This window comes from Buteo buteo, chromosome 13 (assembly GCF_964188355.1).
Source record: "Buteo buteo chromosome 13, bButBut1.hap1.1, whole genome shotgun sequence".
In the NCBI taxonomy this organism is placed as follows: domain Eukaryota; kingdom Metazoa; phylum Chordata; class Aves; order Accipitriformes; family Accipitridae; genus Buteo; species Buteo buteo.
Window position 1 is genome coordinate 27,491,885 of NC_134183.1, and position 15,918 is coordinate 27,507,802.

The 15,918-nt window shown below is 36.8% G+C and overlaps 1 protein-coding gene across 2 annotated transcripts in view; it reads right to left on the bottom strand.

Moving 5' to 3' along the window:
* SLC12A1 (solute carrier family 12 member 1) overlaps window positions 1–15,702 on the bottom strand; it is a 47,986-nt gene extending 32,284 nt beyond the window's left edge. The window contains exons 1-8 of one of the 2 annotated variants that reach the window (XM_075043969.1): window positions 15,292–15,702; window positions 9,747–9,881; window positions 9,454–9,529; window positions 3,999–4,094; window positions 3,187–3,326; window positions 2,592–2,702; window positions 1,531–1,642; window positions 909–1,036 (exon numbers count right to left, since the gene is read on the bottom strand). In XM_075043969.1, coding sequence (XP_074900070.1) covers window positions 909–1,036; window positions 1,531–1,642; window positions 2,592–2,702; window positions 3,187–3,326; window positions 3,999–4,094; window positions 9,454–9,529; window positions 9,747–9,881; window positions 15,292–15,702 — 1,209 coding nt within the window. Of the gene's footprint in view, window positions 1–908; window positions 1,037–1,530; window positions 1,643–2,591; window positions 2,703–3,186; window positions 3,327–3,998; window positions 4,095–4,727; window positions 4,824–9,453; window positions 9,530–9,746; window positions 9,882–15,291 lie in introns of both variants that reach the window. The other variant, XM_075043968.1, reaches the window with a different exon arrangement.
* Between the last annotated feature and the right edge of the window lie 216 nt (window positions 15,703–15,918).

Consider the following 15,918-nt stretch of genomic DNA (forward strand, 5'->3'; position numbering starts at 1 on the left):
AGATTGTAAAACTTGAGTTATGGATACCCCTGGTGCATTTCTGAATTTCTTGTAAAATTATGAAGTATTGCATTGCTCCACATTTACTAGGGATGTTTTACCAAATGCTCTGCTGAGCTTTGAATTACTTCAGCTTTGTGTTTGGCTTTAAACACTCTTTGCATTAAATACACTGTGCAAAGCCATGAAAACTAGAGGGCACTCACAGTTAAAACTAAATTCCTTTCGCTAATTTACCGGTATGTTTAGATACTGGAAATACCATCTTTTACAACTGCTATACTGCAAGAGGAGAGTGGGGACCTGACAGAATGGCTGCAGCAAGACAGTTGGGCAGCCTTGGACCTCCTTTCCCTTTCTCTGCAGACTCCTTTCTTTTGTCACAGCTGCAAACCTGCAGCTTTTCCTTTGAGCAGCAGTAGTGACATGGGATTGGGACATACTTGCTTTCATTAAATGGTCTGTTTGCTCTGCCCTTGCTATGACCCTGAATAGAAAAAGCTGGTCTCTGCTGATTCTTGTGAGTACAAACATGAGCTTTACAGGTACGCTTTTTGGGATGATGTTTTAGGAGATTTTGCAAAATAAGAGTGCCAAGAGACACACATGTAATTTCTTTTATGTCATGTGCTGCTAATGGGCCATTAATGATATATTATTACAGGTTATTGAAACATGCTTTTAAATGATATAGCAACCCAAATCTAAATGCAGTAATTTCTGTAAATAGCATTATGAGACAAAATGTGAACAGATGTTTTTAAATAATAAAGCAGGTACTTAAAAGTGAGAGTTTTGCTTCCCAAAATAAGACATGATTTAAAACTGAATACAGTGTTGATTCATAATTTGTTTTCTTGTTCTTTTTCAGCCTACAGCTAGTATTATGAAGTTAATGCAATACATACTTTCAGATCTCCTGAGATATTGGCTCCTGCAAGAATGCCAGTGGCAGCTGGGAAAAAAATGGCAAACACCGAGAAAAATCCTTCTCCACTTCTGAAATCTGGTCCAAAGTTTTCTGCAAATATTGATGCTGCAAATATAGGTGAAAATGAAATACACTACCAGGACTTGATTCCAAAGTTACTTAATGAAGGAGGTAAATAAGCTAGTCTTTCACGTCTGGACAACTGGGTTTGAAGCTGTCTCATATCATAAGCAAAGTGAATTTGATTTTCTTAGTCTGGTCCCCAGTAGGATGTGCTTGTCTGCATCTCAGAGCTACAGGTCCATATTGAAGTGACAGGAGTGTCACTACAGCACTTGCACTTAGCTCTGTGTAAAAGTTTGTCTGTGCTCTGCTGATATATAAATGACTCAAGCTGCAGCTAACTGTGCTGTCAGCTTCAGCAGCAGAGAGACAGACTCAAAATTAAAGATGAAATAAATTCCCTTGGTTTGCAAGCTTACTTAAACTCAGGCAGAAGATCCTGATCTTGTGACCTTTTTCAGTGGAATCCTTAACTCAGTATGAAGCCAAAAAGAATGCAAACTTACTATTTTATGACAGATAGCAAGGTTACTTGCCTTGGTAATTAAAAAAGCCTCTTGCCTTCTTTTCATTGTTGGTAGGAATGACTGTCCCAATAAAGAAGTTTGCAATGGCAACAAGGAGAACAACTAGAAGAATAACTTGTGCCTATTAATAGAAACAAAAAGAGTTTCCTGATGATTTTAATTTGCAGTGACTGTGGAGATGGCTATATAGTAAGTTATCTGTATGTGTTCCCTATGACAGATTACTAATTTCTGTAGTTTTTGAAAATACCAGGAATCAAGATAGTTGAATCAGCTAATGATAACAGCAGATAGTTTTTACTAAGGACGTTATGAAATATATAGTTCTAATTTAATTTTATGTTAGTTTCTTTACAAGAAAAAGCAAAACGAACAGCTAATGCATTAATATCAAGTATAAGACATTTTTATATTGTTATAAAATTTGTTTAGTTGCAGTGGGTTGTCACTTCAAGGGTTATAATATCTAATTATTTTTCTGATCTCTTTTACAAGTAGTTCTAGTCTCCATCACAGCAAAATGTAAAAATAAGAGTGCTATTCTGGACCTGATTTCAATAGCTGTATTCCACCCTCTAAAGTATTTCAATTTGAATTTCCATTTTGAACTTTTTTTTTACGGGGGAAGGAATAGCAGAAATCATTAGAGATTAAGGAATGGATAGCAAATAGAGCTCTTCTGCTGAGTGGGGCTTGAGAGAGTACAGCGATAAAACCATATATTGTTTTTACTACTGTTTATTCTGTCAAGCTGCATCAAAAACAAGGGCAAAAGGGGCACTTACCCAAGGCTCTAAATGATGCCATGAATTATAAAAATCAATATAATCAAGCTGTCTGCAGAACACAAACTTCCTCTTCCCTTTTAAATGTATGTTCAAGGAAGAGCATGGAGTAATTGTGCTTTCATTGAATGTAATGATTAAACTGCTATTGCTTTTAGAAAGATTAAGCATAAACTGAAACTGAGTGCTTTTAAAAATTCCACCTCCTGTATAGCATTCCTCACACACAAATTCTGTACAGTAGTCTAATATACTGCTTGCTTTTATGTTCTTTTAAAGGTTTACCTTTGCTTCCCATTCCATGCCAGCAACAGAGATGCCGAGAAGACATACAACAGTTATGGTACCTATTATTCTGATGTCGTTGGACTCATCTACCATCAGTGTATCACTCTCCTGAAAGCAGTAGGAAATGTTTGTTATTAGAATCGGTCTTTCTCTGCCCAACTGGAGAGATCAGGTAACAAGGTGAGAGAAAGCAGTGAGCTGTCAAAGTTTCAGAGATTTGCAAGACCGAGTGTTTGTATTTCATGTTCCACCTGGCTCTTCATAGTTGGGGTTATTTGGCTGTCTAATTAGATGTCTGTTCCTTTTCTGATTTTAAGATTCTTGTTGAGAAATGTATGAGATATTTCCATAAGGCAGAAATAATGGAGAAGCACTCTATGGCATGTTCAGGCAAACCAGCTTCTTCTCTGCTAAAGATGTCCCTCAAGCCTTAGCTAAAAAGGTGTCACCACTTAAACAAATACATTATATTAAAAAACCTCCAAACAACCAAAACCGAAACAAACAAACAAAAGCCCCACAGAACAAAAAAAGCTCCACAGAACAAAAAACCAAACCAATTTAATCATATACATGAAACATCTACATTTACCTTAAGAAGTTCTACAACTGTTTCAGCAAATCCAACTACATACATAGCAACTGCCACTGCGTTCGCAAAAGCAAAGATAAGTCCAATAGATCCACCAAACTCTGGGCCTAGACTTCTTGAGATAAGATAGTATGCTCCACCTGCAGACAAAAATTATTGTTATTTCAGCACAGCTAAATGCTCAGGTTTTGCTCATTTTTCTCACATAAGTAATATTACAGGAATCTCTGCTTTTAGCCTAACAAACATAATCAATATTTGCCCTATATTAATAGAGGACACTGATAAAAAAAGGAATGTGCTTTGAACTGGTTCTGCCTTCAGACTTTTCTGTATGCCTTTCTATTGCAGAAATCTTTTTAGTGCATATTAGCATGCAAAACCGGACCTTCAAATAATTTTTCATGATACATAATATAGTAACACAGAGCAGAGAGAACGTCACTTCCAGACAGGTTCTAATTTACTTGGAACTATCCCAATGTTAGCATGAAAGATCATATTCTGTGGTACATTGTTAAAGCTCCTTCATAGTGATGCAGTGATTCTTTAATCTTTTTTGCACATCACCATAAATGGAGCATATTACTTTGTCGGTTAATTATTTCATCTCATCCCTCCAACACTCAATATTTATGTCAGGAAGTGTTTAAGATTATATACATTTTAATTTATTGTTGATCCATTGAGAGAGATTACTCTAAATACATTTATTATTGCTTTGCTTATAACACAGTTATCTCAATTCCATTTTTTTTTCCTAATCCAAATCTGCAGATTTTAGTATTTTTCATGAGATCATATTCACTTACCTCCTCTTACTACTCCATTAGTGCAAATGGCAGACATGGAGATACCTGTTAATGTTGTTACTACTACACTCAGAGCAATAACTGTGATTCCAAGACCTGAAAGATCCGAAAAGAAAGTATATTCAAGTGTATTCAAATACCTGTTCTGCTTAAATGATGTAGTAAGAACTTGCCATTTTCCACAGAGGTTAGTGCAGACCAGTTATAACTTTAAGGCTCTGAAATGTACTAAAACTTTCATAAAATACCTGACATGCGCTTTTCGAGCAAAATTATTTACTTATCTTCCAAGGAGCGGCTGAAATGTAAGGAGTTGTATAAAGAAGGTATTAAATTGAAGATAATCCACTGATATGCATCAGTCTTTAAAATGAGAGGAAGAGATGCCTCATGCTCAGTTTGTCCAAGGATGCCCAACCTGGAATGCTCTGAATAAGAAAGACCTGCTGAAAGGTAACAGAACTCCATGAAAAGCCAGAAGCCATCCTTCACTCAGCAGTAGGCAGGAACATCTGAAACGTACTTCACAGACTGAACTGAAATCTAGGATTTATTAAAAGTGACAACTCAAACATGCCATAAATTGTGATTAGAAGTAGCTAGAATTGTTACCTTCCAGTTCCTTTAGATGTACCATTTGGTTTATCGTCCCTCTGGTTTGCCTCATATGAAAATAATACATAAAGACCTTTTTGGGCTTGAAAGCATTAGTAACCCTAAGATTTTTACCTCCACGGACAAACCCATTAGTTGCTATTGCAGAAGTTGACAACCCAGTAATTGAGGTTACCATCGTGGCGAGAAGAATTATGATTACTCCAAGACCTGTCAGTAATAAGAAGATAAAATATTTTACTCGTGTTCCATGATTCCTACAAATCATTCTCTCTTTAAATTGAATTTTCAGGCCAGAATCAGAGCAATAAACTGAAAAGATGGTTTGTTGACCACTTGCAGTTTGCAGAACATTTCCAAGGAGTCCATGTCATGGTAGTAAATTACTCCCATCAGTCTTCAAGCAGTGATTATTTCTGATAGAGTACCCTAACCACAAGTTCTCATGATTTTCAAAGGCTGGAGGAAATGGGCAAACAAGTGTCCCTTGGCATGGATGCTTATATCTGCCTTTAATATACATCCTGTCTGTAACTGAAGAGATTGACACATGAACCAGTGCTCTTGTACAAATGCTGCTGTCCTTCATCAGTTAATTAAATACTGAATCAGAGAAAGACTGACTGTATAGTTTCATAGTGCACCAGGACAAAGAGTCTATTGGGTAGAGAGACAAGACTTGAGTGTGAGCCTTCTATATCCTTACTTGCCAAGCTATCAAGTGCTGTGCTTCCCCACCCTCTCCTCATCTCCCTCTTTCCCTGAAAAAAGTAGTTTTACTCTAATACAAGACAAACATTTGAAAATGGAAATACTCCTTTCTAGATGCCATTTACTTTAACAGGGCACCTGTAATGTATAGTCTTAGAAAACTTAGAATTTTTTTTTTAGCTGATTTCAAAACATTATATAATTAAACAGAAATAATCAAACATATGAAGATCAGTGATAGGTGATTAGTTATAGGTAAACTGGGTTTCAGTTTGAGTAAGACTGAAATCTGAGTATGTTTCCAGTCTTTGGCTATATGGTCAGGTTTCTGTTAACTTTGTGAAACTGCTAGAAACTAGAAACTGTATGAGTAGGAGGTGCCTAGTATGATTTAGAATCGTAGAAACACTGGTTGGAACTGACTTCTGAAGGTCTGTAGCTCAGCCTCCCAGTCATAGCAGAACTATTGCCAACACACAATTACATCAGTGATAGCTTTGGCTAGCTAGGTCTTGAAAACCTCCATGGATAAAGATCCCACAACCTCTTTGGATTACATGTTCCAGGGCTAGACTACCTGCTCAATGAAAAAGTTTTTCTTTGTGTACAAGCTGGACCTCCCAGTCTACAATTGCAGCCATTGCTTCTGTTATATTTTCTGGCACTACCAAGAAGAGTTTGGCTTTGTAGTTCCAGAATACTTTCTTGTTTCAAGTCAGGTGAAGAAATAATATGACATTTTTCTCTCAATTTTATTGCTTCTATTCTCACTTCTATCTATGAGAGGAGAGGAGAAAAAAAAATTGAAAAAGAAATGAAACAATTACAGTTTGGTGCCAAACATGGAATCACTTCTTAGTTTTATCTGAACTTGCTAACGCTTATGCAATAGCTCTCTTGTTTCTGTAAGGTACATAGGTCTTCACTGTGGAACTGAAGATTATACATTGCTTGTAGCAATATTTATTGACCAGGTCTCGTCCAAATTGAAACTTGGATCCTACAACTGACATCCAGCTAGAAGTACTACAAACATATTGATTTATCTGCTGTATTTCTACCTTCTGGCTTCCAGATCAGATTCCTGACTTCAGTTCATACTGTATGGTTATAGACATCCAATCCTCAAATGAATGTTCTTTGCTGCTTAAATTATAGCCATGTTATCACAATCCTTTAAGATAGAGCAGTGTAATCTGTGAGATATAAAAGATATATAACAGTGTAGGATATTTAAAGTGATTTGAGCCTCTAATAAATCATGTTTATCCTATTGATTTCTGAACTCTTACTATAGCTGGTCATGCACCTATTTTGTATGCAGGTCTGTATAAAAAAATCCAAATGGTGATTCCTTTTGGTCAGCTACCATTACATAGAAGGATATTGTTAAACCATGCAAATTTTGTGCCTGAGAAGTGGCTGAATATGACTTTTAATCAGCTGTTAACTCTTAAATTGCATAAGTTAGACACATTATTCTTAATGTAGTTTTAAAAATGTTTGGTAAGTGCATGTGCATCCTAAGGAGTATTTTTCCAGGATTTTCTATTGCATTTCACAATTCATATTAACACGTGTATGATAAATAGGGTCAGATATTTTGCTAATTCGATGAGTAATATCTGCTTTGGAAGGCTTTAATGTTAATTTAAAAAAATATTTTAACATTTAAGAAGAAAAGTGCATAAAATAAAGTGGCCCAACCAAAATATCAGTGTAATATATCATGATATAACATAATTGTGATGCTCAGGGCCAGATTTTCAGTTAACATAAACTTGGTGGTTTTCCCCACCTTTGGCTAACCTTTCCATGTATAGGTACAAATATGGACTTTGGAGGGTCCCCACATGTTCCATTCCCCACATGGAAATACCAGGCTAGTTTTGCACCTGGACCCTTGTCAGGACCGTACTGTCCCTTTTTTCCCAGCTGATGATAAACAGAGAACCTTGTTGGAATGTTATTTTTTTCCCCTGTAAGAGGTTTTGTCCAAGACAGCCTATCAGGATATGGAAATAATTGAGTTTTCTCTCTTTGGCCCTCTAATGATGGGCATATAAATGGTGCCCAGATGGTGGTTTAACTGACTCATTTAATTTCCATGTTAGTAGCTGTATCCAGTGAAATCCCTGAGCCTTGGTGATGATGAGCTTCCATCACTGTTCTCCTTAAGCAACTTGGCCAGGGACTTAAAGCTCATTGCTTATAAGACATTCAGAAAATGCATTGAGAAATTATTCAAATGGAATTTGATGTCTCATTTTCAGAAGTAGAACTAACCTCCTTACATAAGGCATGCAATTTTAAAAAGCAACAGCAGAGCAATAAACCATAAGAAAGGAGAGTCTGCTTATCAATGAATTAAAATGGTAAAATTAAATGTGAAAGCAGAAAGGCTGTAACTGATGTTGGTGCAAATTAATGTTAAAATCTGATTAAAGTTTAGATTGAAAACCAGACATATGGCTGCTAAGTTAAGTTGTTCTAAAATGAATTACTCTTGCCTATGGCTATTCTCACACCTCCAAACAAAGTAATACTTCTTGATGATCTCAATAAGTTACTAAACTGCCCTTAAAAACTAATTTTGCATGAAACCCCAGAGCAAAGTCTTGGCAATATTAAGATGCAGAATTTTCATGGCAAGGCATATACTTATGAGTGCCCTGGGCTGTACGCTCTCATTTGGTATGCATCATAAAATCAGCAAGCACCCCTTTGTCAGGCACAGTGCTAGAGCCACGCTGCAAAAGTAGTAAAGTTTTTCCGCTTAGTTCTGGATCTTTTATTGTTTTGTTTTGGTTTGGTTTGGGTTTTTTTTTTCTATTTGTGTCTCTGTAAGTTTGTGGCTGGATTTTTTTCTTAATAAACATTTCAATTTTTTCTCTTTTTTTTTTTAAAAGCTCAGTCTTGCTCAAGTGAAACTTCTGTGAAGTTAATGTATTTTGTTGGAAATAAGACTTCAACCATGCAAAATTTTGGAGAAGTTTCGATTCAGTGTTTCATTTCACTTCCATTAACAAGGAAGTGAATGCTATTTATATTCAGTCTGAATTTGAGCACTGAGTTTTATCCAAGACCAAGAGAGTTGACGCCCCAGGGCCAGAGTTTGGACTCCAGCTCGTGTCTACTTACTATTTCCATTCTGTGAGAATCCAAACTGGAATACTTGCCACCCACCCTTTGGACTGCTGTTTTTCATGAGATTTGGGTGTCAGTCAACAGTTAGGGCCCCACTATTCTAGACTGTATGATCACGTAACAGAGTGACACTGCCATCGCAGTTCACATTTCTGTGCTTCACCAGAGCAGCAGCTCTAAAGAGGAAGTTGTACCACACAACTACTGATAAGTTGCACCTTACTGAGCTGCTCTTTAAGTTGATTCTTGCAGTGTTGTGAGCACTTTCCTCGCTCACTGGTTTCATTGAACACTCAACAACATGCTGGATGGAGGCCTCGGGGCCCAGTCTCCCAGGGACTGGGATCTGTGATTTGGATTAATTAAATTGCACAATAAAGAAGCAAAGATACAGCACACAATGAAGTGTACTTAGTTAATTTATATGAAAGCTGTAGCAGAGTTTTTAAAATTCAGTGTTTTATAGTACACTAGTATCTAGTGCTGTGCTGTAGTTAAAAATAACAAAATCCTGATGAGATGAGATGAGACCTCCTTCCAGTTCTGTTTTCATCTTTGCAGAGAAGTGTGAAGAAGCGTTGTTTTTAATATGTAGATGACAAGGTTTGGGATTCACAGATAAGCAAAGTGTGAACTCTTAAAGGTTAACTCTGTATGCACATATTAGAAATTGGCACAAGTCGTGAAGTTTACATCTGTTACAGGATCTAAATACAAATTTCACTAAAGCTTAGAAATATTCAAATGTGATGATCATATGCATAGTTAACAGATCTATGCCTCTAAGCAGTAATTTGGCTGTGAGTCTGGAAAATTCCAATAGTTTGGAGGATTAACATCTTTTGCCCTGGCAAGCATTTGAAAACATTATTTAGCTCAACATGCAAATGCACATCTCAGATTATATATTAATCATGATCATGCATAGTTTATCCTCTTTATCCCTTTCACTGTTGAAAATGATATTTAATAAGATACGTACCAATTCCTGCTTGACCTACAATCCAGGAAAGTCGAATAAAAAGCATCACACCCCAAATATTAAGCATACATCTTACCTAGGTTTTAAACAAAAAATACTGAATTAGTGCAACGTTGAAAGTAGTGTTAACATCTGGAAGAGTGATAGTGTGCATTGCAGACTTTTTAAAAGCACCCCAAACATCCCTCAAGTCCACCTCCCTCTCTTACTTCTTGGAAGACCTTAGTGTTGCAGAACTAATCTTAAAGTTTATTTTCTTTTATTTTTTTTAGAAATGCAGATAAGTTTCTCACCAGCACGCCCTTCACCCATCCGAACTTGACAAATCCTGTTTTGTTTTCTTCTTCCTTGCTGACTGCTGTCTCATCTCCAGCGGTGCTTTCTCCGTTAGCCACTCTCTCAACCGAGCCAGTGCTCACAGCTATGTTCTGAAGGATCACACAGAAAACAAATACATTTTTGTGCCAAGCAGTGGACACCTGGCTGCATAAGAGAGACATGAAATAAAGGAATTCCAAAGAACATCAGGTTTTACTGTCTCTGGAGTAGAGTGAAATATTCTGCTCACAACAGGCATCAGCAGGTGGGCTTGCTAACAGTAAGAAAAGATGAAAGAAACGCTTAAGCGAAGTAAATACATTATTAGATGATACTAAATTGTTTTTATTGTAAACTATATTCAACATATATATTGTGTTGATATGTTAGTAGAGCATCTAACATAATGAGGGTCTCATGGTTGGCCTCTACATGCTGCTGCAACAATTTATGAATAATGCTAAGTGTAGAAACAGGGATAATTGCTCACTAGTGAAAAGAGACCTAGCTGAGTGCGGCATGGCAAAGTTATGTGATGAACTCTGGTGTTTCCTGTTGGATAAAGTACAAACATAATTGCAGCAGCAAATGGGTAACATATTCTTTAAAACAGTCAGAGAAATGCTAGTGAAATTAGTAAATAATACAGTAAATGAATAATCCTTTCTGTGGTTTAGCCACCTCTGGTATAACCACAGTAGATAGGATTAGGAATTGCTGTATTTGTGGTGTAAACAGAATAAATAGCTCAGATCTTTAGATTGTTCACATCCAGTTGCAGACATAAATCTGTATTTTATCTCTTCAGCTCTTCTGCCCCAGAATCTTTGGGGCAATTTAGCATCATGCTGTTTCTTGTGGCTTGAATGGGAATTAATCATGGTACTGAGGCTGATACTCAACATCATTGCTGCTTTGTTTCTTTTAAATTTTTTTTTATACAAAATTCTGACTGGTTTTGCAGCGAGTTGGTATTAGGTTAACTATTGCCAGGTATTGTCTGGGTCCTCTGCAAAGACCTTCAGGAAGGACCATGTACCTTGCCATGGTCTGGTAGAGGGTCACGAGCATGTGTCACTTCTGGAGACGTGCTTTTGGGGTTTGGAGGGGCGTGAAGATATTTCCAGATTAACTAAACAGGTCGATCTGTGATTCTGTGAAACATATGAGTTTTTTTCATCTTGCTTAAGCTTCAAGGTTGTTTCTGTATTTTGTCCCTGGACTTAAAAAACCCCAACAAACAAAAACAAAACAGACATAAGACCAACTGTATATGATGCTTATGCTAATGTTTGGACTCCCCTCTCATGCATTGGGGCTCTAGCCGCTATGATGCAAGGTTGTAAGACTGCCTTTGACACAGTAAATCCAGGATTGTGCTCACAAATGAGAAATAAGTGACTGGATAATACATTTTGACATGGATTAAACTTGGTGCCTATGGCCCTTTTGGCCCTAAGTGAAATGGGTATACAAGATCTATTGAAAGCCTGTGACTTTGACCTCCTGAGTTACTTAGATAATTTTGACAATTCTTACCCTAAAATAATAACGGCTGTGTTTGCTCAAAATACAGTAAATTATTAAAGTGAGTTAAGGAAGATTAGCCAAATAATATGAGGGATTTTTTGCTACAGTGGTTAGAATTTCAAAGACAAAAAAAATAAAAGGGTTTGGTCTTTGTACTTGAAACAAGTTGTTTCCTATGTACTTTGAATTAACTTGTGCTCACTATGCCATTATCATAAATTATGGCCTTAAACCTTCCATAAATGCATTTTAAATTGGTGTGCTTTAGTGAATGATTGGTTATTTACCAAGCAGCTGTACCTGTGCTACTCATGCATTAAGGATGTGGAATAAAAGTGACAGAATATTTTGAAAAGCTACCAAAATAAAAAGTTAACTGCTTTTTAAAAAAAAAAAACCCAAACATTTTCCTTTCCTTTTTTCAGAACAGTTTAGACTTCATCTCTCCTGGGGCTAAAGATGATGAGCTCATCAAGTCTCCATAACAAGTGTGGAGAATAGCCAAGATGAAAAAAGGTTAGATGATTTCTTATGTAGGGTAAATATTAAGCCCAAGTAATTATCACCAGCCATCATCTGTGAAATAGCACTTAGACTATTTTTTAGGGGTTTAATTGGTGATTTGTGGCTTAATGTGCGCAAAAACTGACACATCTTGCTAAAAAATGACACACATTTGACTCCAGCAGTGTGGGAACTAGATATTTGAAGTTCCTTTCAGCCTGCCTTACATTCTGATACTTGAAAAATTACATATTAAAAAACATATTAAATATTAATATTTATCTTCTGATGTTAAGCCCAGCGTCAAAGCACAATTGGAATGCTTATGTGATGTTTAGCAATCTGAAGTCAAACATATGTCACTTCTTATCAGAATCTGGCAATGGGCTTTGACAGGACAGTTGTCTTCAACAATTTGAGTTTCAAAAAAGCTGGGGGTGAGGGGGGCGGGATTGCCTTAGGGTATGGTGCAGTAAGCCCAGTTTTTAGTGTTAAAGTAAAAAGGAATAAAGCATCTTCTCCAGGACTGCATCTTGGGCTATTAGTCTAACGCCCGTACACACTCAGTGTGGCATTTCATCCCCTCCTTAGTGGTGGCTAGAGAGCCTGCTGCATGCTGGGGCTGGTGGATAGGCATCCCATCCAGCTGCACATACTGCTTTTGCCTCCTGATAGGAGCTCAGCCTTTTCATACCATCTTAGTTCCCTTCCCTACTAATCTACTATTTGGTGACCTTGTGTTTGTTTATCCTTCCGAATAAGCTCTGTAGACCGAAATGGTTTGTCCAAGGTCACAAAGTGAGTCCATGGGACAGCCAGGAATAGACTCCAGCCATGCTAATGGCGGGTCGTTTGTTCCAGTGCTGTGGTTAGTGGCTCCCAGACCAGGGCCACAACTCACATAAGGGCACAGTGGGTTGCCAGTGTAACAAAAATCCCATTACCTCTGTCATTCACCTCCCATTTTGAGGGGTGTAAGATTATCCTTCTGTAAACTGGTTACTGGAAAAAATCTGGGAACAACCAAACTAGACGGTGCTCTTTTCTCTTCCCTAACGATCACAACCTGTGAAGCAATTTTCTCTTAATTTTATTCTCGAATGGAATCTGCCTTCTTTTTAATCTTCTTTATGTGAAAGCCTTAAAAAACCCTAAACAAATTTATCTAATTTTGTTTAAAATAAACAAACCATTGACAGATGCAATGGCAAAAAATGTGAATTTTCTGGTAATGGTCAAAACTGAAAATCCCTTAATGTGCTAATGTACATTCAGCATTACGTTCAAAGCCAATACATAATTTTTCTCCTCTCTGCCCACTACTGAAGTAAATTATTTCTGTAAGAGAAAGTTTCTTCTGGGCATGCAAATGTGTTTAGTCCCTTGAGTAGCAGCTTATACATCTGCAAATGAGTAGGGATACCAAATTCATATTCTTCCCTTTTCACATCCACTTCGCATTCATTTTTGGAAATAAATGATGACCCAGGTAACCTGTTTCTCCTTTCTATGTAAGCCATTTTATGCAGGTCTGTGGAGACCTTAATTTAAATAAGTCAGGCCAAAACTAGGAAGCTGTCCTAATAACATCCTAAAGAATCAGGTCCTAATTTCCTAATGGCTATTTTTTTGCTTAATTTCATTACTTTATATTAATCCTCCTTAGGACAGGTGAATCTCCAGAGAACTGGAGTTTGAACAAGATCTGGACCAGCATCCAAAAATCAGATGCTTGTCCAAATTATTCAGACCTCAGAAGTATGGAAAACTGAGTGGAATGGTGATGACAGCATTTTTTCTCTGGAGATTTCTCATTTCACTATTGCCCAACACAGAAAAAGAATAGGTTTTTTTGCTGCATATTGACACTTTTAGTCTGAATCTGACTATAGAGGTGATCTCTCTCTTTCCTGCCCTTGCCCTGCCAAGTGCACAAATAAGAACTTCAAAAAAGGTTTGATTTTCATTCTGTAAGTAGGTGTATCCTGTGTCTCTTCTCTGCTTTTTTACAGAGAACTTGGTATTGTGGCTTAAGCGGGAAGAGTCTAATTTTACCAAAGTCAGTAGAGTATCATATTATTCTGCTGTTTTGCAGTAGGTTTTTTAATAGTTTAACTGTTTCAAAGTGCTTAATCTAGTTGCTCTTGTCCCCGGAAGTTCTCATTACAGCTTTCCATGCTATTTATTTTGCATGGAGGTGATTCTTCAACAAAGGGAAGTCAAGCCTTAAAAGATCTAGGTATCTACCTACCTAAGGCAGTAACACAGAAGTTAGAGAAAATCTGGTATTTGAGACTTAATATTACCAACTTCTCAAATTCTTTCCTGTGGAAGTTTTGAATGTGCAAACCCTGAAGGGTTATACCTGACCAATGTATATTCATCTGGCAAGTAGCCATAGATGGTGACAAAAGTGAGGATTATTGCAATAAAGGGTGTGTTTTGGTATTTCATTATTCATTTACTGTAGTGCATATATGGAAAAAAAATGGAGCAAATGTGAAGAGTCTTCTAAGGGGAATTTTTTTACATAAAATCCATTGGTCATATGTATCAATAATAAAATCCTACATTGTGTTAACCAAAAGTAGGTCTACTGAGAAGGGGAGATGAGAAACAGCCCTAGAAGATCCTTCAAAGGCAGGTTAGCCAGTTGTATCCTATTTGGTACTTGTCTCTGTAAGTGTATTTTACATGGATATAGTCCCATGTATTACATGAGAAAAGTCTAAACAACTCTTCTATGTGATAGATTAGGAGGAATTTAGCCAAATTATTCTTCTTTAATTGCTTTGTGTGTAGTCATTCAAGAGGCTCTTCAGATTCTCTCCAAACTCATTGGTATAATGAGCATGAAAGCCTAAATTCATTCACTGAATCAGTACCTGAAAACTGCTGCCTGTTATCCCTCTTCTGAGCAGTTTCAACCTCAACCCTTGTTCTGGTTTCTTTCTTCCCATTTAAATGGTTTGTTACAGCAATAAACAGGTAGTGCTTTAGATTTCTGATTAGCTGAAATTGCATTTATTGCACATGATGTTTTTTATAATACTTATAGATACATTTATTAATGAATACAACAGAGGAATCTGTGAAACTTAGTTATGCATTGATGTTAAATTCAAGTTTAGAATAAGCGTGAATTGTGTAGCTTGGTTAAATTATGAATTGATATTCATCATCTGCCATGCTAACACTTAAGTGAAACAGAAGAGATTCAGTAATCCTATACTTTTATACAAGATTAAGCTATGTTTTTCTGCTGATCAAGTACATTACTATCACCTTTCAATAAAAATCTTTGCTTTGAGCAGGGTACAGGGCAGAAAACATACTGCAGCTACCAAAGGAAATACGGTAAGTGATTACTTGTACTTTTTTTTCTTGGGCAAGGTGCATGAATTTAAGGACTTTCTCACATTAATAAACAGAATTAACAGCCTGGAAATGGAATAGAGAAAATTTGTATCTTTCCTTTCCACTTACCTTTGCCAGTTGTTCATGAATTTCTAATAAGCTTGGTCTGCTGACCTTATTCCCACTGACACTGCCAGTGTTTCTATAATAATCGATTTTGGGAACTGGGTCCACTGTGTTATGGCCAAAAGTCTGTAGATAATACATTTTAGTATGAGTATCATAGGGATGTAAACTAGCTTCTGTCTTCTCCCCATTTTGAAGGAAATTGTCATATAATTCTCTTTTTCCTGGTCTGTAACTGATTCTCAGTCTGTTATGTGCTTCATCAGTAAAAGATGTTTCTTCATAATGTGGTGGGTCAGAGCCCACATCCTCTTGGGATGTTTCATTGTTGTCATGGCTCTCGTTAATTATGTTAACTTGAAACCGATTTGCATTTGGATCCAAGAATACATTTGGCGAATTATTCATTGACATCTTCAGGGATGATCTTAGGTCACTGATTCGTTTACTCTTCTGTGGCTGCAGCTAGTTAGTTGCAGCTACAACAAAGGGTTTAGTGCTGTTGCATGTGAAATCTTTGCTCTTCAAGTAACAGAGTTCTGAGAAATTTTTCTTGAAATCTCCAAGCAGTCTTCTTAATGTTATCTGCTGTGTTTCTGCCATAAAAAAAATATAAATAAAACATTTCTA